Source organism: Tamandua tetradactyla, chromosome 3 (genome assembly GCF_023851605.1).
Source record: "Tamandua tetradactyla isolate mTamTet1 chromosome 3, mTamTet1.pri, whole genome shotgun sequence".
Lineage (NCBI taxonomy): Eukaryota > Metazoa > Chordata > Mammalia > Pilosa > Myrmecophagidae > Tamandua > Tamandua tetradactyla.
Window position 1 is genome coordinate 181,847,261 of NC_135329.1, and position 26,237 is coordinate 181,873,497.

A 26,237-nucleotide genomic window follows, 5' to 3' on the forward strand; every position below is an offset into this window, starting at 1 on the left:
CAATAAAAATTAAAAGATAAAACCTAGAACTGTACAATGCTGTGAACCCTATTGTACATGATGGATTTTAATTAGTAGTATAAGAATGTTCTTTCATGAATTATAAAAAATATACGATTCTAATAGGAAGTGGTGACAATAGGGTGGTATATAGGAAAAAATACACCTAACACAAGTTAGTACAATTTTAAGAATCTTTCATCAACTGTAACAAAGGTAACTACTGTTAAAAATATAGTGCAATTATAAAAAAAAGTGCTGTCATCAATTGTGACAAATGTTCCACATCAGCACAAATTATTGGTGGGGTGCTGTATGGGAAACCTTTATTTTATGCATGATTATATTGTAAACCCACAACCTCCCTAATTAAAAAATTAATTTAAAAAAGTGATTGAAGGAAAAACTGGAGAAAAATGGACAGGTCCCTAGTTGATATGTGTTCAAGGTAATGAGCGCTAAGAATTCAGAGAACATACTTCTATTGAATTGACAACATATTTGTGATAAATTTGGTACTTCTGTTGTCCAACGATTTCTTACAAGATATCTATAAAAGAAAATGGAAAGACTTGTAAGTAGTTGAATCTCTGGATGTTTAATTTCCTAAGCCATCTCAGTGGGTCTGATGTGAATGTTCAGGTCTTTGGCATGTTCCCCTGTTGGTTATGAAGGGACTCCCTGCCATCCTTCTGACTGTGCTCAGAGCAGAAAGGGAAGAATCCCCAGGGTGGGTGCATCAAGTGTGATACAATCTGGGTTAATAAGGCATCAACACTTTCCTTCCGTACTTGGAACATTACTTTAGTTGAGAAAATGGGGGGCTCTTAGAAGCCCCACTGGTACATTTATCCTGAACGTTGTCCAGGGAAAGCTCGGATTGAGTGCAGTTGACGTAAGACTTCAACATTTGATGGCCATGACCTAAAACCGAGGAGTAGACTTGAAACTTGAAGAGTAAGGACTTTGTTTTGTTAGGGACCAAGTGAAGTGAGAGAATCGACTCTGGCATTGGACTGAGGTTTGGGGGAAGTTGCTAAAAACTGTGTTGGTATTATTGTAAAACCTGTGCCAAGTTAAAATAATCATGCATGTGTAATTTGTAGCTGTATATGGTTTGCACTCTCTATTGCAGTTTCATAGGTTTGCAGTGTGAGCAGAGAAGTCTGTCATGGATAGTATGTTGTAGGAGAAATTCAGGGTAAGATCGTGGATGAACAGGTGGCACCTCTGGAGGATGCTCTTCTTTCTCTCCATTTCCCTGAGAAGGTGATGGCTCAAATAAGGAGGACACCACTGGAGATATGTAACTTTATAATGCAGAAACGCTTTACTCCTCTCCTTGCTTTCTCATCCTACCCCCATGGAGAAGAGGATCCTATAGAGTCTTTCTCCTTTCTTAGGCAGGTTGTGGCAAAGGACTCCCCCTCCCCACCACCTTTTCTATACCCATTGCTTCTTAGAGGGAGGAAGAACAATTGGGGAGAGCGTGATGTTCAGTGGGTCATGAGCTAGGCATTAATTAATAGATAGGGTTATTTTACCTGAAATGATGAAATTGGGCTAATTTAGCCTCTTAGACTAAACTTCCTGCTCCTTGGTGATGTGGGGCATCCCTTGGTGCTTCTAGATTACACTGAGCAATCAGAACAAACAGGTGCCTGCTTTGCCTATCCTAACTCCTGTGCTTCTGGCTGGATAGTGAGGCTGAATTAGCCTAACTCTGTGGCCTCACTGGAAAGCCATTTGTACTGATTTGAAACAATTATGTACCCCATGTTCTTTTACTCCTAATCTAGTCTTGTGGGGGCAGACTTATTGTGGGTGGGGTCTTTTGTTTAGTTTTTTTTCCCATGGAGATGGGGCCCACTCAGTTATGGGTGGGACCTTTTGCTTAGGTTATTTCCATGGAGATGTGACCCTGCCCATTCAAGGTGGGTCATAATTAAGTTACTGGAGTCCTTTAAGAGGAGAACATGAAAACCAAGTGACAGATGTTTGGAGATACTTAGAGACAGAAGTTCAGAGAGGAGGCCACTGGAACCAGCTGAAAGCAACAAATCCCAGGAGCAAAGGGCCATCAGATGTCACCATGTGCCTTCTGATGTGACAGAGAATGTCGGACATGATCAGCCTTTCTTGAGTGAAGGTATTCTCTTGTTGCTGCCTTAATTTGGACATTTCCTTGGCCTTAGGACTGTAAATTTATAACCTAATAGATCCCCTTTGTAAGTGCCAATCCATTCTAGTATATTGTGTTCCAGCAGCACTAGCAAACTGAAACACCCCTCTTTAGTCTAAGGTTCCAGCCACATTCTCTGATCTCATTTGATCAGGGAATGGTGTCTGGGGGTTGATACCTTTTCCTGTTTGGCTCCATCCTTTTGTGTGCATACTCTATTCGCTGGAACTTGAAGTGGTGACTGGCAGTCCAGATTAACTCAAACAAACACTGGGGCGGGGCGGGGGGGGGGGGATATCTGGATTTGGCCTTGGGACAGACATGTGTAGATAGCGGTAACATTTGACATTGTCAATTGATGCCTCCAGACATCCTTAAAAGGAAAAACCAATGGGGTTTTCCCACTTCACAGAAGTACAGAGTCCTCAACCGGAATACCCCTCTATATGGAGACCATTGCATTGACTTGCAGCGATGGTTCCCTTCACCCAGGGATGGGTGACGTGGTGCATGATGATGAGGGGTAATGCAAGGACACAGATGTCTCAAGTGTCTTAGTGCCTCTGCATAGAGAAGGGTGGCTTCAGAAAGCATTACATAAGAATAAAGGTGGGATGAAAAGGCTGCACGCAGTAATGCATCCAGTAAGGCAGTTCCTGGTTTAGAAAAATATTTTTGTTCTGATTTTCTGGGAATCAGAGGTGTTTGATATAAGATGAATATCTGGATAAGCTGATTTAAAGAAATAGATGCACGCAGTAATTTGCTCATTAAAAGTAGTTCATGGAGTGCTTTTGAAAGAAGAAAACGGCCGCATTGATGGAGTTTCAGTTAGGTTAAATAAAGAACATAACTTGATGCTAATTGGATGGGTAATTCATTCTCCATTCAGTCAGCAAACATTCATTGAGCATTTAGTTTGTGTTTAATACTGTGTTGCCCAACAAAGGGAATTCAGAGCTGGTTAAAAGAATTCCTCCATTCCAAGAGCCCCTACTGGTGAACTGAGATTACAACATGTACAGACAGCATTAAAACATTTGTGATACCGTGGTGGTGAGGGAAGGCTTTATGGGGGCAGTGCGATTTTAGGTAAGTCATGAAGGCTGCCATCTTGGTTTTGGTTCTCTTGGTGGCAGACCCCAAGCCCAGGATCCCAGGAAATCCCTGGAGGGAGTGGGGAAGTGAGACAGGGAAGGGAAAGGTGCTAATAAGGGTGAGCTGTCAAGCGGTTCACTACTGTGGGCAACTAGGTCTCCTTTCCACCGAGGACCCATGGGAGACTCTAGATTCTGCAGAACATGCCAGAGAGTTATCCCGCTGAAGGGTGAGGAAGCTGGAGTATCTATCCATCAACTGCCAGTCCATTATTGGTTGAGGCCCACATGTGGAAGTACTCACTCTTCTGTACTTCTGGCGTGCCTGTTCCTCGGCAGAAAACAGTTCTCCAGGCCACGAATCGCAGGGCTTTGCAATCAGCTGCCTTCGGTTTCCAGGTGAGTGCTCAAAACAAGTGGGCAGGGCACTGGCAGTCTGCTCTGGATTTTGAAAGATGTGGGAGGAAAAAGGGCCTTCCACCCATGGGAAAATGCCTGAGCAAAGGGGTGGGGTCAGAGAAGCATCAGACGCCTGGTGTGAGTGAAGACTGATGAACCCCCTTCACTCAGAGAAGCTGGAATTGTCAAGCACCAGATGGAAGGCAAACTATTTACTGGCTGGTAAGGGGGAATTTCAGCCTCTTTCTGCCGCATGTGCTTTCAGCTCTGCAGATTTTAAGATTTTAATTGATGTTTGGTTTGTAAGAAGAAACATATGGAGAAAAAAAAGGCCCTGGCCCCCCACCCCCACCCCCGGTTCCATTTTTTTGAGCAAATGGAACCAGGAGTGAAGAGCTGTGACATGAGAACAGAGAGAAGCAAATTCACCTGTACTGCACCCCAGGGCCCTGGTGTCATCTTACCCATTTCTGGGTTGTGAATTTGCTTGACTGCTGAACCAAGGTTGGCTGGCCCCATGTGTCAGTGCTGACCTCCAGTTTCTCTCCTACTCAACTCATTGGTCTCATGCTTGAAATTCCTCCTGCACCCTGAGTGAGGGAAACAGAGAAAGTTCAGACCTGGGAATAAGGGGCCAAGGTTTCCAATCTCAGTTCTGCTGCTAAGATTGTGACCTGGGGCACAGTCTGAGTTTTAGTCCAAAGGAGTTAGACTAGATGATTTGTAACATTGCTTTCCTTTTTAGGATTCTTTGTCTTTATGATGCTGCTAAATCATAGGCTAAAATGCTTCATTCTTAATTTAAGGAATCTACAGAAGGAAGGCTTTCTATTACAGTAGCAGTGATGGTGCTAGACCCTGTGTTAGGCGCTTTACCCATATTATCTTTTTAAAATTGCTTTAATAGCCCTATGAAGAAGATGCAATTATCCCATTTTACAGGTGAGGAACCTGAGGCCTGTTAAGATTCTGTCTTATGCTAAGATTCCAGCCTGCTCTGGAGTCCTGTTCACTGTCATTGTTGTGTTTGTAACATCAGACTCTAAATTTACAGTTGAGCTGAGCATAATTTAACTATTGGCCATGTTATCCTTAGGTGAGGAAAAAAGTATTAAACCATATTTTAGTCAGTTTGAAATGATAAACAAGAAAAACACCGAAGGTCCCTATGGGATTTAAAATCATCCTCTTGGTTGTACAGGCCATTCTAATTCATCTATTGCCTACTTATTGCAGCATTAAGCTGCTGCTTGTTAATGGCTAAATCTGTTTGTCTCTCTAGGTAATAATCCTACTACAATTTTCAAGGACCGTTTTGAGAGATTATGGTCTCTTTTGCATTTAAGTACTTTAGGAAGGGCGGAACTATTTTTTATAATTATGAAAACTTTTGTGATAAAAAGGAATTTTAAGAGATAGGCAGAAATCCCCCAAAGTTGGTGCGAATATTATTTACCACTATGCCATGTACAATATGACTATTGCATTTTATTTTTCATAAAGACCCAATAGTGTTTTCAGCTTTGCAGTGTCGGCAGGATTGAGGTATCCTTTCCCGTCTAACTGTAACACATTTTGATCCATAGTTCCTGGGTTTCTTTTCTTTTTGTCTTTTTCCTTCTGATCAGCTGAGTACATATTAGGTCTCCTTTGGGCATTTCTGATTGAAGAGTTAAACCTATATTGAAAGATATGGATGCTGCTATTTGTGTTTGATGGTTCATCTTTGTGTTGGTAAAGCAGGTCTAGAAATTCTTGGACAATTTAAAAGTAAAATAAAGATTGCCTACATTTTAGTAGACTCTGGTTCTATTTATTTAGGATGCATAGCCCGCCTACTTTCAAAACTGGTTTGAGAATGGCCTTCACTAGTAAACATAAAAATATAAAATTACAACTAATCTTTCTGGATTTATAGGCTGATTCTTGATTTGCACAGATGGAAGGGAGCCATTATAACTCTTGGGGCAGAGAAATAGAGTGGGTGTTTGTGCCCTTACCATGCTGAAGAGGCTTTCTTCCCGCTACTTCTTTCTCCCTGTTGACAGTATTTATTCTGGGTGAATAGAACCAGGAGATTAAACACCTGGCTGAAGAATCAGGGAGAAGAGCTGGATTTTAGATGCTCTAAGTTCCAAGAATAAGACCATAATTGCCCAGAAAAAGAGGAGACTGTGCCTAAGCCTCTAGTTCCAAGGCAGAAAAAAGGCATCTAAGAATGTCGAGGAAAATCAAAGGCATCTAACAGTCAAAGGGATCATCATTGCACTGTTTCATTGCACATTTTATCTAATTAAGAAAAAAGGACACATCTAGTGAATCAAGACACTATTTTTTGACTGATGAATTAAAGGAAACCTTTTGCAAGTGTCCACCTCAATGCAGAATGTGAGTAAATAAAGCATGAATCTGATTCATTCTTCAGACTAGTTCTTGTTTTTTTAAAGACAGATTAATGTATGATGATTGCAGCAGAAATTAAGCATGACAAAAAATTGAGACGCACAGAGAATTAGATATTAGACATCTGAGATGGATTAATGACAGTAGTTGCTGAATTTAGATTTTACTTTTGTAACCATTAAGTGAGAAAGGCAACACACTGGATTTTATAATTCTCATCATCTGATAAAAGGTGTTTATCTGTCTCTGTACAGATATAAATGTTTTCTTGTCCAGGAGGAATTTATCCCTTTGGCCCTAATGTAGTAGAACATTCATTGACATAATGGTTAATGCCTGCAACCATGGTTTTGCGAATGACCAGACCCATTACTTAAATGAACTTCTCATATTGACCCTCTGTATTAGCCAAATGCATCAAGTTCTCTTTAACTTCAGTGAATTGATCAGTAGGTTTCTATTGATTGAAACCTTTTATGAATCATTCCAAGCACTTTATTTTACAAGCATTTATTGAATGCCTGCTAAGTGCCAGACAGTTTGGGAGCCACCAGAAAGAAACCCTTCCCTCATGAAGCTTACTGAACAGTGGAGGAGAAAGACAAGTGTATAGGCATTTAAATTAAAAAGTTAAAAGTGTTGAGGTAGAGAAAAATACAGGATGCTTTTATCCCAAACCGGAAGGACACCTAATCTAGCATAGGGGTGGGATAGATATCTAGATGTTTATGGGGCTGAATGTCTAAGCTCAGATCTAAAGTTGTTTAAAAGTTGGGGTTTGAAGGAGAAGCGAGTTGGAAGGCATGAGGGTACCTGAGAGAACTGGGCATGGAATGAGAGAAAGTAGAGACTAGCAAAATCACACAGTTGCTGCATGGCAGAGCTGGGATCCGAACCCAGGAATGCCCATTTTTTAAGTCTTTGAGAGTTAAGGCACTTTTCACTGATAAAGAATTCCTATTAAAATTGGGTTTGAAAAGTTCTACAAAAGTGAACTTTAGAGAAAAAGTTTTTGAAAAATATTTTTTGTCTTTTATGTTTTGCTTTACGTTCACTATTCCTCCTGCATAAATTTAAGCCTGAGTTAATCTATTAACTTCCCTTTTGATATTGTACTTGTTTATATAGAGTAAGGGTTTTACAGGTAAAAGGCTCATTAAGTTTCTCATCTGGTGCCAAAATACTTGTCTTATTCCTCTGGTGATTCATAAACAAGAATCAGGTATAGTCATTTTCTCTACTCTTTTAAAGTTAATTGTAAAGATTATCATAATCCTATTAATATTGGACTCTCGACTACAGTTTATTATGATTTGTTTATAAAAGTGTTCTCTTTAAAATATCAGTTCAACTTCATTTTCCATGATGATAGTCATGTGCTTTAGTACTTAGATTGTGCTTAAAAACAAAACAATCTACATAGGCTTTTTAATATAAAGCTAATTTGCACAAAATTATCAATTCCTCGTTTAAATTTAAAATAATTTCAAAATTAAAGATATATTTACCTTCCTTATAGGAATATTTTCCAAATAAGAAGCTGGAATTCTGTAACACATTGTACAGTGGATATTTCATTTCTTCCTCTGTTTTCCACCCAAGTGACCTCACACATGGAATAAATCAACTAAACTATGTGACAAGAAGGATCTCACAGCCTAAGGACAAGACTATGTCTCTTAGAGTCCCTAGGATTTCTGAAACTTTGTTTCATCTGAAGTTCTTCTGCATTAATGTATTTATTTATTCATTAAGCACTGACCTGGTCCTTGACCCTAAGATGCTTTGCTCTTTAAAGCTATTTAGACAACAGTAAAGGGTTTCTTCTTGTGGCTACTAGCACTTACCCATCTTCTCTCCTTTCTCTCCCACTTCTTTCCTCCCTCTTCTGTACCTCCCTCCCTCCCTCCCTTTGCACTGTACTGGATTATGGGAAAACAAAGAAGTTACAGTTCCTTTAAGGCTCTTACAATTTAGGGTGAGATCTGGGAAAGCTACAGAGGAGGAGGTGTTTGAGCTGAGGTTTGAAGGATGAGTAATTCGAGAATGAGTAGTTCAGATCTTTTGGGTTGGGGAGAAACAGTAACTCTTTGAGCACCCAGGTATTTTTGCTGGTGAGTCAGTATTTGCTATGGAGTGTTATGAAAGCAATGGATTGTTGATACAAGGTAGCTGTTTTATATCTTGTTTTCTCACTAGTACCTTTATCCTGATAATATCTTTAAGAGCCAGAGTAGTTCTATCAGCTGCAGAAATGAAGTACTAATATTTTACTGAGGTTATAAATGCATATGTGCTCTTTTCCCCTCGGGTGGTTTATTAACTTCATTGCTATATGAATGTACTCATGATCGGATCTTAACAATTCCACAGTAGTGCCTTCTGAAATAAATAATACATCTAACTTTTCATCCAGCTTTGAATATCTGGGGTCTTTTGTGCTTTTGATTTGCTGAACTGTAAAAAAATGAGTGAATTGCAAGACATCATTAGATATTATTTTTCGTAAAAGTAGTTTGAACAAGGTTTCCAGTCTACAAACTAAAGACAGCTAACTGTTTCTGCTCCTGGTACCATGAAGAAACTGCCCTTACTACCGTTTCCTTGGTTTGACTTTATATTTCCCCTCAAGATATGCTGTTTAAAAGTGTGTTTTGGGGGGATTAAATACTGCATGACTTGTTGAAAAAATATGTTGCTATTTTATATGTGGAAACTTCTTTCTTCATAGAAGGCTTGCTTAGTGCCTGGTTGTGTTGCTCAGATACTAATGTCAGTGTAGAATATCTTATAGCATTGAGCCCATCACCATAGAGCAAGGCCATATAGAAATCCCAGAAAAAGAAGGTCGATTATTATAGGTCGAAATATAGATTTCATTGAAAAAGAGCAGTAGGCCTGCAGAGCAGCACCAAATGGGGGTTCTGCTCAAAAAGTTGGGCTGTGAAAGCGGCTTATATGGCTGTTTAAAGGAAGGAGGAGTGAGGGAGAGGGTGAGTGAGGGAGTGTATGGGTTAACCAGGGCAGAGTTAACCTGGGCAGGCAACATGGTTTCATGGTCAGATTCATGTGTCAACTTGACCAAGTGGTGGTACCCGTTTGTCTGGTTGGGCAAGTGCTGGCCTGTCTGTTGCAATGAGGACATTTCATAGCATTAGATCATGAGCATGTCAGCTGTATCCACAGCTGATTCCATTTGTAATCAGCCAAAGGGGAGTGTCTTCTGCAATGAGTGATGCTCAGTCTAATCACTGGAAGCCTTTTAAGGAGGATTCAGAAGAGACAGGCTCTTCCTGTCTCTGCTGGTGAGCCTCTCCTGTGGAGTTCGTCCAGACCCTCCATCGGAATTGTTGGCTTCACAGCCTGCCCTGCAGATTTTGGACTCTGCGTTCCTGTGGTCTTGTGAGACGCTTTCATAAATTTTTTATTTGTGAGTGTTCCCTGTGGATTCTGTTTCTCTAGAGAACCCTAACTAATACAAGTGGTTTCATCAGCAAGCTGCGGGATCAGGATGTCTGTGTAAGGTCCAGGCTACCTGGTGACTTTCAAAAGACTATGGCTGGCCTTGACTTGCTTGCTACAGTTTTCCTTCTTCACAGGAGGAGAGGCCTCCGTGGCCATCACAAAGGATCATTGGCATGTCAGCTTAGCTCAGGTGGCCCCCTTTCCTTCTTCATAATTCCTTGGATAAAGTGGAAGCTCAAGCAAATTTAGGGTGATTGGTGTAGTTATTGTTCATTCTGTTTTCACAATGATAATTAACTCAAATGGCTCTCAAAGTTCACGAAGAACACAAATCCTTAGGTATTACTCAGCAAGTATGTAGCATAGGTTTGTTGGTGGTTGGCCATGATAATTGAAGATATTACATTAATTGAAAATGGGTGCTCAAAAATGGCCTTTGGAAAGGAAGCGAAACCTTTTGTGTTAGTGAGAGCCTTATCTCAGCCTCAGCAATGAATAATACAGTATCTGAAATGGAAATGTTTTCCTTAGTATAATTTAGCAATTCGGTAGCAATGATTTTTGTAGAATTGTGTCACTGTCCCTCTCCTCTCCTTGTTGCAGAATCTAGAGGATCAGTCTTGCCATTGGGAACTTCAGATACCAATGGTATATGTTTTTGAGCTCTATCTACTGCCATCTCCACCACCTGTGATGTGTTATCAGTGTTTAAATGGCAGATACTTCTCTGCTAGGCCTTTCCATCCATTGTTGACCCCTCTGCCATCTTCCACCTCTGGCTTAGGCTTTGAATAAAGCAACCTCACTCTTATTTATTCATTAAGTAGATGATATCATTTTCTTATTATTTGAAGAAACTGGTCTAAATTTTCTTTTGAGAGTTGGATATCTCACAGAATATTTCCTGCTGTTGGGTTTTCTAAGTTTAAAGTCAAGATATCAATTTCTTTTTACAACATCTTGTTTCTTTTACTAAAGAAGTCTGAGTTAGGTGGGCCACACATCTTTTTCTGACTTGGTTAAATATGCTACTTTTTAATCTGTAGTTGGAAGTTGGAAGAACTTATAAAGGCTGCTGAATTGATTAGGAGAAATTGAATTTAATTGTGTCACTTAAATGAAAACTATTGTGCATGTATTTGTGTATTTAATTTCTGTTTCCAGACAGAACTTGCAGCTTTTGAAAATGACCTTCCTTTGCAATGTTGGGGTCAGATAAATCTTTAGAATTCATGCAGTCCTGTAGCTTAGCTGATTCTTGAATCCTCCCCCTGCCCCATATACTTTTTTTCCCCATTTCTACATATTCTAGGATCTTCCAAAACACCTCCAGCTCTGAGGTTGCTGATTCTTAGACTGTGCTGAATACCATAAAATTATTTTTTTCTATTTTTTTGCAATTTTCTATCCCTTGGTTCCTAGTTTTATAGTTAAAAACCACTCACTCATGGAGACTGGATATTATTCTACGTCATTCCTTTATCAATACCTCCTAGAAATTGGTTCCTGAGATTGCTGTTGTCCTGAAGAAAATAGCCAAAATTATTCTCATAGGTACTCATCTAGAAAATAAAATAAGACTCCAGATCATTTTCCAAGAAGAAAAGTTAGGAAAGTTATATAAAAAAAGAATTTTTTAAATATGTGGATAACACTATATTTTAAGTATATAAGAAGTTATTTATAGTCTCTCCCTGGCAGTGTTCAGTACTATTAAACAAGAGTTTGGTTTTTTTAAGTCTAAAAATTGGTATTTTGAAGTTGAAGAACTTTCCGCAAAGTGAAAGTAGTCTTAAGTTCCATTCCACCAGATTTTTGCTGTCTTACAGGTGCTATTTTACAGATGAGATGAACTTAATACTTAATACAGTCTATTAATAGAACAATGAATAAGCAACTACCTATTCATTATAATACCCGTGTTAAATACAATTCAGTTTTGTTTCTAAAATTGCTTCAAAATGTGATAAAACATTTCAGCATTCTGGCTAGACTTGAAATGCGGTAATTTAATTTTGTTTTTGGTATCTTCTTTAGAGGAACTGTTGATTGAAAAAAATCAAATTTGATGCCAAAAAATAGTCTGCATTTCATCTGATTTTATTAGGAAGAATAATTTTGAAAACACACTAATTTCCTTTGCCTTAGCTTGGAGAGTGATGGTGATACACAGAAAAATAATTGAGACATGATCAATATGAAATAGCAGAATTTTATACTTGTTTCTTATTTTATTTATTATTCTTAATACATCATGTTAGTTTTCGTGAGCTGCTGTAACAAAATACCATGGATTGGGTCATTTAAAAGTTTATTCTCTCATACTTCTGGAGGCTGGAAACCTGAAATGAGGGTGTCTGCAGGGTCGTGTATGTTCCTTTCTAAACCTCTAGAGAATAATCCTTTCCTGTTCCTTCCAGCTTGTGGTGGCCCCAGCATCCCTTGGCTTCTGGCGGCATAACCCCAATCTCTGCCTTCATCTTCACAAGGCCTTCTTCTCTGCGCATGTCTGTGTTCTAGGATGATTTCATCTTGAGATCCTTAACTAATTACATCTGCAGAGACACTATTCCCAAATAGGATCACATTCTGAGATTCTGGGTGGACCACCATACAATCTCCTATCCAAATTTGATGAAAACTTATTTTTTTATGTACATATAGCAGGTACCTCATGTATAAAGGCATGTCCTTTGAATTTGCCAGGTATTTTGCCATTAGTCTTTGATCAAAACAGGTCACCTTCTGATGACTTCATATAAAAACATTTCATGAATAATTGTTATTATTTTTTTCCTGTGTTATCTATAAGCCAGCAGAAGCTTTTCCTCTGTGTTCAGCTATTTAAGAGGTTTTTTTAAATTATAGCGTGCTGTTTATTGAGTCTTTTCCATGTTAGACAAATTCGGTGGTAAAATCAATGTATTTCTGTTAGCATTGAATAACAGTAGAAAAGAATCCAAACATTTGCATTTAACAGGTATTGGTGAGCATGATTGGTATCCATTTGTGTTTTCAAATGAACTGAAGTTCAGAGGGTTGGATTAATTATCTGTCTTATTCATGGCATGTTTTATCATTGTTCTGGCCAAGATCCTGTATCATTTTATGTTTTCATTTTTGTTTATTGTTCTCTTATTCTCCTTGCTCCCATCCTAATGAGGCAACCATTATAGTGTGTTTTACATGACCTTTTATTGGTATTCATTCTTGTAAAATAGATATCATAGTTTTGTGGGCATTTAATTTTTTAATATAAATGCTAATGTCATAGATTTCTACTCAACACAGGGTTTTAAGATCCATGACTGTACCTATGTATATCCTTTATATCTGTCACAGAGTATAATGTGGAGTGTATTCAATATTCTTCCATTCCCCCCAGGATAGAAATCTGGACTCCCCCTAACCATTTGTGACTATAAGCCAAATTGTAATGGATCTGTGGGTCCATTGCTCATGGATTGTGTACGAACTTCTCCATCACATAGTCCCTAGAAGCAGGATTGCTGGGGCCATAGCTAGGTGTACTTAATTTGATGAAGTACTGAAGGATTGCCCTCCAGAAAGGCTGCGCTGGTCTACTCCTGCACAAACCATTATGCCCAGTACAGTGTTCAAATTCCACATTCATTTGTGGCATGGACCAAGTGATCTTTTTTCTCTCTAGGCATAGTTACTCTCTGTATGCTGAGAAGCTAATTGCTTATTTTTATTGGTTAATGACTTCAGAAATAGAAGATTAAACCTTATGAGGTGAAGCAGCATCTCCTTTAGTATAAATTAGTTCCCTTAAGGTTGCATTACTTTGGTCAATCCATTCTGATCCTTAGGTCCTGTGTTGTCTGATGCTGTCATGTTGTTAATTTGAAAAGTTAGCATGATTAAAAAGGAAAAATGTATTCACGTTACAGGATTGGATTCATATTTATTTAAAGCCAAGTGTCATAGCATATGCCAAGAGGCTCTGAATGTGTGGAGTAAGAATGAAAAGTTTGAATGGATGAGTTCTCGCAGGAGATGAGTTAAGAGGGATCCTGTTTGAAAGTTAACTGAAAGGAGATGAGAAGTGAGAAAAGGAAGAGGTAGGAAGAACTACATCGCCCTTCAGAATGTGAACATGGGGCCTGGGGAGATAAATGGATGGTGAATGAATGAATGGTGTGTTGCAGTGGGAAATATGCTTTAGATATATAGCTAAACATTTTGATTTGCGTTCCAGTTCTGCCACTTGGGGAAATCATGGAACCACTGTGAGCCTCAGTTTGTTAAGCTAAACTGAGATTGATGGAAGGCCCAAACAAGTGAGCTTGTGAAAGAGACTGGTCCATATATGAGACACTTAGTAGGTGCATAGTTGCTTCAGCCAAGTGCACTAGATTCTGTTTCTTCGCCTTTAGTAATAAGTCTCTTTTGCACATAGTCTGTTGTAAGTTAATTCTAGTCTTGGCCTTTTTGATGACTGGTGTAAGGGTTTCCATCTCTTCTTTTTTACTTGCTATTTGTGGAGTCACTTGATTGAAAATTACAACACGGTTCTATTTAAAAACCACACAACAGTACCACGGGCTCACTCACACAATTGTGTATGTTGCAACTATGTAAATTTTGAACTATTTTTTACATTGTTAAAACCTCTAAAAGATTATTTTTAAAAGGTCTTATATTGTGAAACTTCATTTATCCAGGGTTGCTGGGGGATGAATTGGTCCACATGAAATGGATAGTTCAGATAACTAGTTTATTCCTTGATATGATAACTTTTTAATAAGGGCCATTTTTGAAATAATCCTTAAACTCTGTATTATAACTGTTTTACTGCTTTCTTGGATAGACTTTATTAAATGTAATTTAACTTTTTTTTTTAATATGTAGGGTTATTGTTTTGTCAGCTTGGCCAGCTACATAATAGGTATCATGTCTCTTTTTCTTACTGTGGACTATCAACTTTGCTCTCATTGAACCTGTTGTTTGAGCCCAGTTCTTATTAATTTGTTGTTTTTCAATATATTAAAGTCAGGCTAGGAAATAACCAAATTACTAAGATTTTATATAAATCAAAGGTAGGTAGTCTTGAATAAAGACTATAGGTCTTCTGCAGCTAAGTGTAAGAGATGCCTGGCCTTTAACAGACTGATTTTGAAGATGCAATAACTTTTTTTTCCTTGTGTCCTTGATGCTGGTCATGTCCCAGGTGGTTATGTATCAGGAATCTGAGGTTTGGAAAAGATGGGGTATTCTTTACTCCATAGTAAAATAACTTTAGAAATGCACTTTTTAATTTGACACATACTTTGTAATTTATAGAGTCAAAGAATTTGCACCGAATTCCACCATTTGCAGATGACAATACTGAGATTCAGTAACGGATTCTTTTGCCCAAGGTCACCCCAGGATGTGTGAGTCCAGGAACCTAGGGCTGTAGACTTTCAGCCCAGAGCTCTCGGCTTTCCAAATAAAGATCGAATTGCTTTAAGGGCTCTTATGCATATGAGCTATAGATTATGTACATGGAATTATTAAAATGTACATCCTCTACATAAATATTTGAAAATATTTAAATGATAAACTTAAGTAGAAGGAGAAATGAGTGCATCAAAATTTGTTGGGGATTCTGAGGCTGAGAATTCAGGTTTTGAGGTTTTAAATACCAGACCTAAATGCCAAAACATTTTCTCTCCGGACTTTGGTATGGCCATGTTGCTTGGGGTGTAGGAAGAGGCTCTCAAACCTCGCAGTTATTGGATTTACAAGTGGATACATACTTTCAAAGTAAGGTTTCTTACTCTGATAATTTAGATCTGGGTTTCACCTCTAGACTATCAACAAAAGAATAAAAGCATCAGCTCCATCAAACTAAGCAGGACTTGAAATTCAGGTAAAAATAACAATAATAAACAATTTCCAGTGTGTGCTACAGAGGTCAGCGTGCCCTATGTGAACTAACTCATTTCATCCTCAAGGCAACCCGGGAGAGAAAGCAATCCCTTTGCGGGTGATGAAACCGAGGCCCAGAGAAGTTAGGCCGCACGTCCAGTCGGTGGCAGCCCTGGGATTTAATCATTCTGGCGCTAGGGCCCCATTGTGTCGTTGCAAAGGAAATTCAGATTTTTATCCAGCTTTTTCTTCCCTTCTGCTCTCTCAAGAGTTTAGTATTATATGGAGCAACATAGATTCACAGTGATTCTTGGGAAGTTCCAGACACTTTATAAAATAGGTGATCACGTTAAGAAGGGCTAGGTTTAGAGTTTTGAGTACTCATACAAGACAGAATCCTTTCTTTCCCTTACATTAATTAACATATACCTATCAGAGGCCATCAGGCTCCTTGGAATTTCTTACGTACTGTAGACCAGCCATCAGTTATATTCTACCACTACAATCTCTGCAAACAGAAGGTTGTGCTTACCTGAATGGTTATTGTTGGTCATATTTGAGCAAGTTTGGAGAGAAAAGGACTGTTGGGCAGGGGTTACTGATTCTGAGAATTACCAGTGCTGATTCTGGTAATAAAGAGGAAGCAGGATAAGGACACAAACAGGGGTAATTTCTGCTGAGAACTGAAATGTGGTGGTCATAAGCTTGCCTTCCACAGACTCACCAAGGAGTAGGTGCTTTTCTACATAGAAGAAAACCTCAACTTAGGAGTCCTTCTTCAAGTCTGTGTCTCCTACTCACAACACAGGCTATCATCTACCTTAATATTCCCACCTTTCTACACTCTGGACTTTATCTTTCAACTTTTTCCTCAGTTACGGCTTGAAATCTCTATTTCCATGCCAAGGTAAACCAGATTACCCTCATCTGGATTTTACCTTCTAGTATAGTGGACCCAGTTTTTTCATTTTTATGAATGTTTGCTGTATGAAGAGTAAAGCCTCTCATGCTTTATTTTCATTTTGAAAATTTTTTCTTTAACTTTTCTGCTGTTCACAAAACAGTCTAGTTCCTAAAATTGTACGTGGTGTTGGCGTGGAATGAGAAAAATCTTGTTTTCATCCAATGAACTATATTTGTATTTTTACACCAAACTGTGGGCATTTGTCAAAACTAATGGTTGTTGTAAATTTAGAAGTATAAAGAAAAGAGGGTGAGGTGGGTGAAATCTTTTAACATTTTTCAAAGGTGCTCAGAGCGCCTGAAAAGCACTGCAGAATTGCACATTATTTTGCAATAAGAGATTCATATCTATTTAGGGATTCTTGCTTTTTCAACCTTCACATAATTAGGAACAAATGCAGGACTTTTTTTTCAACCAGAAGAAAGTGCATTTGAAGTTTTGACAATTGATAAAGCCATCCCATTCCAGATAATAAGGTGCCATCAGTTCCTTCCCTCCTAGAATTTACTGTATGGAGTTTTCCCAGATGCTTCTGTTTTGTCTGAATGCCTGATGATGTGTATATTCAGTTATAGTTTCATGCTTGAGGTTGGTCTCACTGATATTAAAAAAAACACAAAGGGACTTTTAACTTGGTAAGTGCCTTTATTTAAGCTCTGCAGGAGTGGCCTCTTTGTCCCAGTAGACTTTATTTCAGCCCTTATATTTATAAACTGGGAGCAGACGTGTTAGCCCAGATTTTCAGGGTGGTGATCCTGCATCTGCTTGAACTTCCTTCATTTCTAGACCTGTTTTCCAGTGGAGATAAAGTTATCACAGGAATAGGGAAGAAGAAATAAAAGGTAGTTGTCTCCCCTACCTTTAAGTGCCATGTTCATTTTAAATTACTTTACCAACAGGGCTTAGAAAAGTAAAGGGTTTAGGAAAAGCTGCTCCTTTTCAGATATCACGTAATTAGGGTCAACGTTGACATCCATTGAATGCCTACCAAGTGCTAGGTGCTGAAGTAAGCGTTTTATCTTTGAGTAATAAAGATTTTGTCTTATTTTTGACAAGTCAGCAACAATATAAGACTTGTAACAAAAGAACCGTAGTAGATCTATGGATAATTCTCTCAACTTTCCTGAGATTACTGGCAAGGTCTGGTCTTACTGATTTCCATCTGAAAGCAAAGGTTTATTAAAATGGCTGCATACAATGATGGAGTAATGAATATCCCAAGTTAGAAAACTCATTCATCTTCGTTACTGAACTTAGAGGCCTATTGTCACTGAACTATCAGATAAAAGGCAGTGAATGGAGGATGTTTAGATTTGCTTCCTTTTCATTGTCTAGAAATCACTGTACTTCTGAGACACGGAAGAATAGCTGCTAAATTGAAAGCAGTTTTTTGGAAGAAATATTTTTTTGTTTTGTAAACATGATACTACTCATAAAATTTCAAGTCAATACAAAAAATACAAAGAAAAAATAAAAAACAAATTATTTTCAATAGTAATGATTATTAACGTTTGATAAGCATATTTCAGGGATCTCTGTATGTATACAGATGAAAGTCTTGGTAGACAGGTAGCTTACAAAAAATGGGATTTATTACAATGATATTTTTAATATAAATGATTAAATTTAACAAAATTTGAATTTAATAAATATGAAATTAAACAACAAAAAAGCACGTAAAATAAGAGGAATTGATGAGGGTCAGGTGGGTATTTCTTCAGAAGAAGATGTATTACTTGCTAAAAAAAAATCCCACCAACCTTATTAGGAAGAACATTGTTTGGAGTCCTTAAAAAATTCTCAGCTAGATCATGTATTTGAAAGAAATTAACATATTTATTTGTACTTCACCACTTCCATTCATCCCCCCTGTGGGTTATAGTATCCTCAAGGTTTTAACATTAGCATTTTGTTCAGTAACCCCAAGGCCCACAATGTCTTAGTTAAATGGATTCACCACCCACCATGAATCCTTTAATTGTGGTTTCTCCATTCTTTCTGGGTTGCCTTTTGCTTGACTGGAATTGATTAAGAAGTAGATGGATTGTTCAAGATAGCTTTTGGGGTGTTATAGTTCTTAAACTCGTGAATGTTTGAAAATGTCTGTTTATTAGCTTTGCACTTGAAGAATAACTTGGCTGGATATGAAATTTTGAGTTATACTTTCTCTTTGGACTTTATAGGCTCTACTAACTTTGGACCTCAAGAATTGCTGTGAGTGATTAGCAACCTAATCAATCAACCTAATTTTCCTGCTTTTATACAGCTTGCTTTTTCTGCATCAGATGAGCATCTGATTTTCCTTGCCAGTAACTTCATTACAATTAATACCACTATTCACTATTAGTAGCGCTTTATCAAATTTTCCTGGGACATGGTTTCCCTTTTTGAGCTGCAAATTCAAGCCTTACTGTGATTCTAGGACATTTTGTTCAGTTGTATTTTTGTGTATTCTTTTCTTCCATGTGTTTCATTCTCCTCTTCAGAAACAATAGCTTTGTGTATATGTTATCTTCTTTATATACCATCTTTGTATCATTTTGCCTTTGATTCCTGATAATTTTTTCATTGTTTTTCTTTTCTTTTTTTTTTCCCTGTCTTTACTGTGGAAAATATAAGGATGTTTGCGTCTTGTATTGTTCATTTTTTATTTCAGTTTTCTCTTAAACTTTGCTGGCTTCCTTTTCATCTTATACTTTTCTATCATAATGTTTTTTTGAGCTCCTCTTTTCAAAAAGAGGTCATTTCTGTAATTTCTGTGAGACTATAGAGAACCATTTGTCTGAATGTTTCTCTGTTTTCTTGTTATGTATAGCTTTCATCTTCCCTTAGCTTTGGTACTTTCCTTCTTTCTTTTCTCCTTCTGTATCTATGCTTAGGTTCCAATTTTGTCTTTTGAGTTGTGATTCATCTATGCATGGGGCCACCTATTTGTTAAAGCAAAGTGTGGGGAAAGGAGGTTGTGAGCTAGGGAGCGAGGGTGAGCCAGGACCCTCAGCTTTGCTTGGGGTTTGTTGCTTTGATCACTCTTCACCAGTTTGCTGTTTTCCTCCTTTGGAGAGGCATGTCTCTCACTGGGGGTGCTAAGGGGTCGTTGGGGCTCATAATGAGCCTACTTGGCTCTCTCTGTGGTGAGCTAGTGTTTGTCCTTTTTGCCTTCCTCCCAACTCCTTCACTTTGCCTCTGAAAGGTCCTATGAACTGTTCAAAATTCTGGGGAGGTGTATGGTGGCTCAGATTTCACAGCACTTAGCTTCATCATTTTTGGGGGGGGGAGTTACATGTTTAAATGGTTGGACAAAGATTATTTGTTTACACCATGTCAGCTTCATCATTTTTGCTAACTTGAAATTAGGATCATTTTCTTTTTACCGGGAAAGTATAGTCTTTTTTTGTTCCTCTTTTAAGGCTTTTTGAGTTTTAATGGAGGGGAGTAGAATAAAATTTATTTTAATGTTCTTTCTTTAATGGAAGACTTGGACATAAGATTTTCTGATATTCTCTTTAGACTATTTAGGTATTCACATTTTTGAATGCCTACAGTTACTATGTATTGTAGAGTTAGGGGCATCGAAAGCTAAAAAGATAAACGATTCATGATCTTTGTCCGTAAGGAGTTTATAATTTGTGTAAGGAATCTGAACATGGGAAAATTAATGATAGTCTAAGACCCAAAATGAGAAGGTGGGAAGGATCCTCAGTCCTTGGAAGTATTTTAACCATTATATATTTTTCTTACTTACGTTAAGTGACAGTAGCTTGAACTTATAGAATGGATGACTCAGAAGCAATGAAAGTCTATTGACTAGGAACTTTAGATGAATTATCAGATAATAGGTAGAAATGATTGTGATTTAGGATATTTAAGACATAGTTTCAAATGATACCTGGGGAGAAATTTAGAAATTGATACAACTCTGGAAAATGATCCAATGTCTTAAGTTCAGATAAAAGAATTAAAGCATGAAATTATGAGCTAAAAAGTTCTAATTATCTTTTAATTTTTAAAAACAAACTGTTTACCATCCTTTCAAAGTATAAACAAAATAAAATGCATTTCTAGTAACTATAGGAATGATAGGGCATGAGGCGTGGGAAAAAAGTCTCATGCTATTACTTCACTCATCTTTTTTTGATTTGGATTACAATTTAGTGTGTGTGTTTTAATTATTAGCCATCTCAATAACGTCCTCACTAATGTGGTCTGGTTTTTAGATACTATGAATCATAGTGCTATTACGTGGCTTCAGGATCTTAAAAATTGTGTATAAAATTAGAGTTGTAATACTGATCTGACCCTCTAGGCATTCATATGAAAACACTCCTACAGTAACCCTTTTCAGAATCATTGGGTGTTCTAATTTTTATAACACTGTAATATAGTTTCTAGGACAAAAAATAGGAACTCTGAAACGCATTGTATCTTGTTGATTAAAAAAAGATAGAAGTGGTCTGTACTGTATAACTTGAGTCTACCTTAGTGTAGTTGAGGATTATTAGGGCTTGTTTTTTTTCATAGACCTGTGGCTTGTATTATCACCCATGAACTCCACCTTTCTATACACAAAAATAATCTCTTAATACAAAACGTGAGAATGAAGACTTGAGAAAGGGAAAGTTTAAGGTTTTATGATGAATTAAAAAATATGTTTTTGAATGATTATTAAAATAACTGAGATTGGCATTTTCCAGCCATGACAGTTCTGGTTTGAAAACAAGAATTTAAAAAAAAAATAAGTTTATGTTTGTAGATTATTCTAATGAAGGCTATAGGATGCTAACTTGCCACTTGAGAGTGAAATATTTTGGTAATAAAGAGTTATATAGTTCAAATTCTGTCTGGTCTATTCTTTGGTTAAATTTCTGAATTTTTCTTTTCCATACTTTGGTATCCTCTAAGAACTTCTTTTCCTTTCTAAGTTTTATTCTTTTAATAGAAATGGACTCCTACATAACACTGGAGTCTAAAAATGGCCTAATAAGCCTGCTATTTATAGAGAAGGAGAAAGTTGCCTTTTGTTCTGTCTGTGCTTTTCACCTCCCACATGTTCTTTAGAGATTTCCCCCCCCTCTGGTCTTGGTAGTGATAGCTTTCTAATTCTAGATGCTTTTTCCTTGGCCATATCTGGCTCGATTTGTCTTAATAAAAAAAATTTAACATCGGGGTTGGACTGGGCTCTTCTGTATCAATTACCTATACATATTTTAGGTTATTTTTCCTCTAACTTATTAAAATGATGAAATATACACCTAAAAAGTAGAAAATATATTTGTACATGTTAAAGAATAATAATAAAATGAACATTCATATATACCCTCCATTCAGGTTGTGAAGTAGGACTTTGTAAAAAGCTCTCTGTGTGTCCCTCCACAGTCACATCTCCCACTCCCAACCCCTACCCAAGGTAAGCTCTAGCCTGAATCTTGTGTAGGAGAATTGGGATTTTTATGTCCTCTGCCACTTCTCCCATGAAACCAACAAAAACAAAATAAAAAACACTAACAAAGTAGCAATACCAATAGAATTTTCAGAAAGAAAATATGTGTGCATGTAGTCCTAACATTCTATAAAAAAGCAGTTTAGTATTGAGAGGGGGCTCAGGGAGAAAAATTAACCCTCTTGAACGGTTTCAGTTATTGATGCTGTTTTACTGAAATTGGAATTAGAGTAGAATGAAAGGTCAAACATATATAGTGAAAATATTCAGTGGACTGACACTCAAAACACCCTTGTTTTGAGTGTCAGACCTATCAGTCTAAGGGGGAACAACTTCTTCAGCTCATCTTAGAAGATACGTACCAACAGCATTTCCAAGTCGTACTGTTTGTTATAAATAGAAATCTCTCACTCTCCCCCCCTTCTCCCCTTCTCTCCCTCTATTTCTCTCACTCTTCTTCTCTCCCCCTCTCTCCCCCGTCTGCACACACAAACACATGCACACTCCTTTCATAAAGCTTTGTGTAAGTGTAGAAGGATTGAAGAGAACTGTTCTTAGAGTACTTACCATCCTATCTCCTCCAAGCCTTCAGTCTTTCAGCCATACATTCCCACTCTTAATGGACTGATTCCTGGAATTGGCATTTGTCTCCGTAGATAGTTATCTGTAAACGAGGCACAAAGTAGCCTGTGTCTCGGTGTTTTCTTCCAGCTCCTGCTATGTCCTGTCTGAGGCACCACCTTGCTTAGCTGAGAACTGAGCTCTGCCTTTAGAACCCTCTAGTTCCAATGGATTCCTCTGTCTGGAGTGTGGTGTGCCATCTTGTCTTGTCTTTTGTTTCTTCTGAGTCTCTCACCTGATTGCCTCATCACCACCTGAACTTTTAGAATTCTTACTCTGTATAAGTGAGTATACAAAGATGTGTGGGTACAAAATGATACATGCCTTTTCTATGGGACTGTGGTTTTGAGAATCTTATTTACTTATCTAATGTTCACGTGTTGTGTTATTTCTAGCCTCTAAATACATTTCAGCTCTTAAATATGCTCTTTTCCATGGAATCTTCAATCTGCCAGACTGTTAGCTTCTGGATTTTTCTCTTTGGCTAGTTCACTCCAATTTCTATCCAATATTTCAAGTTGCCAGCATTGGAATGGCTTTTCTGGATGCTAGTCAGTTCTTTTAGGATCTCTCTCTCCTTCTACATCATCTCCAACCCTAACTATGGCCCTGAAACTTATTAATTTGTCAGTGAATTTGCCATTATGGATCATATACAGTTAATTTCCACCAGGATTCTATGTCTGGTTTTAAGATGAAACTAAAAATAGTTTCCCTGAAAGGACCTAAATAGAATAGTTTCTTCCTTTTTCTGTGTCATTCTCTCTGGGATTTGATTCCTCTTGGGAATCTTATAAAGGTTTTTACAAAAACTTTTCATTTTGAAATACTTTTAAACTTACAGGACAGTTACAAAAATCATACAACCCCATACAGAGAGTTCCAACGTTCCCCTACAATCCTACCCCCTTCATCTCCAATATTCAGATCTGTCAATTTTAACATTTTCCCACATTTGCTGTGTCATTCTTTTTATCCATCCATTCACCCACCCACCCACCTACCTACCTTCCTACCTATCAGTCCGTTTTCTGAACACTTCAGTGTGGTTCGTATACATCCTGCTCCTTGAATGTTAATACTTCCATGTACATTTCCTAAGAACAAATATATTCACTTTTTTAACCACCTTAGGCGCAGTTATCAAGTTGAAGAAATTTGACATTGATATAAAGCTTACAGTCTATATTCTGATTTTTTTGTGTGTGTCCGTTTGAGTCTTTCCTCCTCCCTTGTTATAGCCCATTCAGGATCATGTATTGCATTTGATTGTCAGTCTCTTTAGTTGCTTTTTCTTTTGTAATTGTGGGAACATATTTACAACATAAATTTTCCCATCTCAGCTACTCACAGGCATACCATTCAGTGGAATCAATCACATTCACAATATTGTGGTACCTTCTTTACCTTCAAGTGCTAAAACTTTCCCCTCTCCCCAGACAGACTCCCCACATCTGTTTTGCATTAACTCCCCCATTCCTTCTGACCCCCATCCCTGGCAACCTGTATTCTAATTTCTCTCTCTGTGAACTTGTACATTCTCTGATATTTTCTTCATAGGTACTATTGGGATTACATCTAACATTCTAAATCTATGACAAGTTGTTTGCTTTGAGTGTTAGTTTGCAAGCTGCTGGAATGCAATATACCAGAACTGGAACAACTTTTAAAAGAGGGGATTTAAGTTACAAGTTTACAGTTCTAAGGCAATGAAAATGTCCAAATTAAGGCACCAACAAGAGGTTTCCTTAATTCACGGAAGGACCATGGGTTAGGAAGACCTTTGCCATTTGGGTAGTCACGTGGCTGGCATCTGCCTCTCCAGGATCTGGCTTGCTTAACGTCTCACGGCAACATCTGCTGGGCTTCAAGCCTCCTCTGACGTCTGTGTCTCTGTTTTCTACATGTGCACATCTGTGTCAGCACTGATACGAAGTTTCTGTCGGCTCTTAGGCTTCTATTGTTTCTCTCATTCCCATCTTTCTCCAAAGTGTTTTCTCTTTTAAAGGATTCCAGTAAGCTAATCAAGACCCACCTGAAATGGGTGGAGTCACATCTCCATCTAATCAAAATTTAATTCTCACAATTGGGTGTGTCACATCTCCATGGAGAAAATGTAATCGAAGTTTCCCATCTGCAATCTTGAATAGGGATGAAAAGAAATGGCTGCTCCCATAAGATTGGAATCAGGATTAAAACATGGCTTTTCTGGGGTATGCAATATTTGCAAACCAGTACACTTTGCTACTAACTTCACTTCACTAGCATGCACAAACCATGTTCCTATACCATTCTGTCCTATCTTTATGTAGTTCTTGTCACAAATGACATGTTTGTACATTATGAGTCCCAAACCACCAATTTATCATTACATTTTATGTATTCGCCCTTTAGATTGTATATGAAGTAAAAAATGGAGTTACAAACCAAAAATACAATAATACTGGTATTTATATTTAACCATGTTGTTACCCTCTCCAGAGATCTTTATTTATTGGTGTGACTTCAATTTATTGAATGTTATTCTGTTCTTCCAGCCTGCAGAAGTCTTTAGTGTCTCTTGTAAGGCCAGTATAGTGATGATGAACTCCTTCAGCTTTTGTTTATCTGGGAATGTCTTAATCTCTCCCTCATTTTTTTTTTTTTTTTTTTTTTTTTTTGGCATGGTCGGGCACTGGGAATTGAACCCAGGTCTCTGGTATGGCAGACGAGAACTCTGCCTGCTGAACCACTGTGGCCTGCCCTCTCCCTCATTTTTGAAAGACAGGTTTGTTGAGTATAGAATTCCTTGCTTTCAGCACTTTAAATATGTTATCCCACTGCCTTCTTGTCTTTATGGTTTCTGATGATAAATCAGCACTTAATCTTTTGAAGTTCCCTTATATGTGACACGTTGCTTCTCTCTTGTGGCTTTCAGAAATCTCTCTTCCTCCTTGTCCTTCTATAGCTTGATTATAATATGCCATGGTGTAGGTCTGTTTGGGTTTATCCTGCTTGGAGTTCATGGACGTGGAGATCTTGAGTGTGTATAGTCATGTCTTTTGATAAATTAGGGAAGTTTTCAGCCATTATGTCTTTGAATGTTGTTTCTGTCCTTATTTTTCTTTCTTCCCCTTCTAGAACTCCCATAATGCATATATTAGTGCGCTTGATGGTATCCCATGTTTTCCTCAGGCTCTGTTAATTTATTTTCATTGTTTCTTCTTTTTGCTCCTCAGACTAAAAGATTTTAATTGTCTTGTCTTCAAGTTCTCTGATTTTTTTCTTCTGTTCCTCAACATCTTGAGGAAATTTTTAATTTCTATAGTGTAGTCTTTAGTTTGGTTCCTTTTCATAATTTCTGTCACTCAACTGGTAATCTCTTCACATTCCTCTATCATTTCCTTGATTTTCTTTAGTCATTTGTCCATTTTTTCCTTTAACTCTTTGAGCATATTTAGGAACATCTTTTAAAAGTTTTTCTCTGTTATGGCCCAGGTGTGGTCCTCCTTATTGATGTTTTCTCATGCTTTAATTTTATCCTTTGCCTGGGTCATTACTTCTTGTTTCTTTGTATGCTTAGTAACCTTCTGTTGAAACTTGGACATTTTGAGATTTTAGTGTGTTATTGCTGGAATTTATACTCTGTTCTTTAAGCTTATATTCAACTATTGTGGTGACAGAGATTTCCTTGATTGCCAGGAGCTAAAAAAAAAAGGAAAACATCTTTTGCAGTTGGAATGGTGGGAGTGCTTTGTTTTAGAGCTTACTCATATAATGAGTTTAGCTCCAGGCTAGAACATAGGGATGCCC

At 37.7% G+C, this 26,237-nt stretch overlaps 1 protein-coding gene across 5 annotated transcripts in view; it reads left to right on the forward strand.

Moving 5' to 3' along the window:
* The window catches only part of ADAM23 (ADAM metallopeptidase domain 23), a 145,703-nt gene that overhangs the window by 38,612 nt on the left and 80,854 nt on the right, over positions 1–26,237 (forward strand). Inside the window, exon 1 of one of the 5 annotated variants that reach the window (XM_077154852.1) lies at positions 3,340–3,678. The exons of 2 other annotated variants lie outside the window; for them this stretch is intronic. In XM_077154852.1, the coding sequence (XP_077010967.1) occupies positions 3,458–3,678 (221 nt within the window). In that variant the 5' untranslated portion in view covers positions 3,340–3,457. Of the gene's footprint in view, positions 1–3,339; positions 3,679–3,737; positions 3,901–26,237 lie in introns of those variants that run through there. 2 more of the 5 variants (XM_077154851.1, XM_077154853.1) reach the window with 2 other exon arrangements.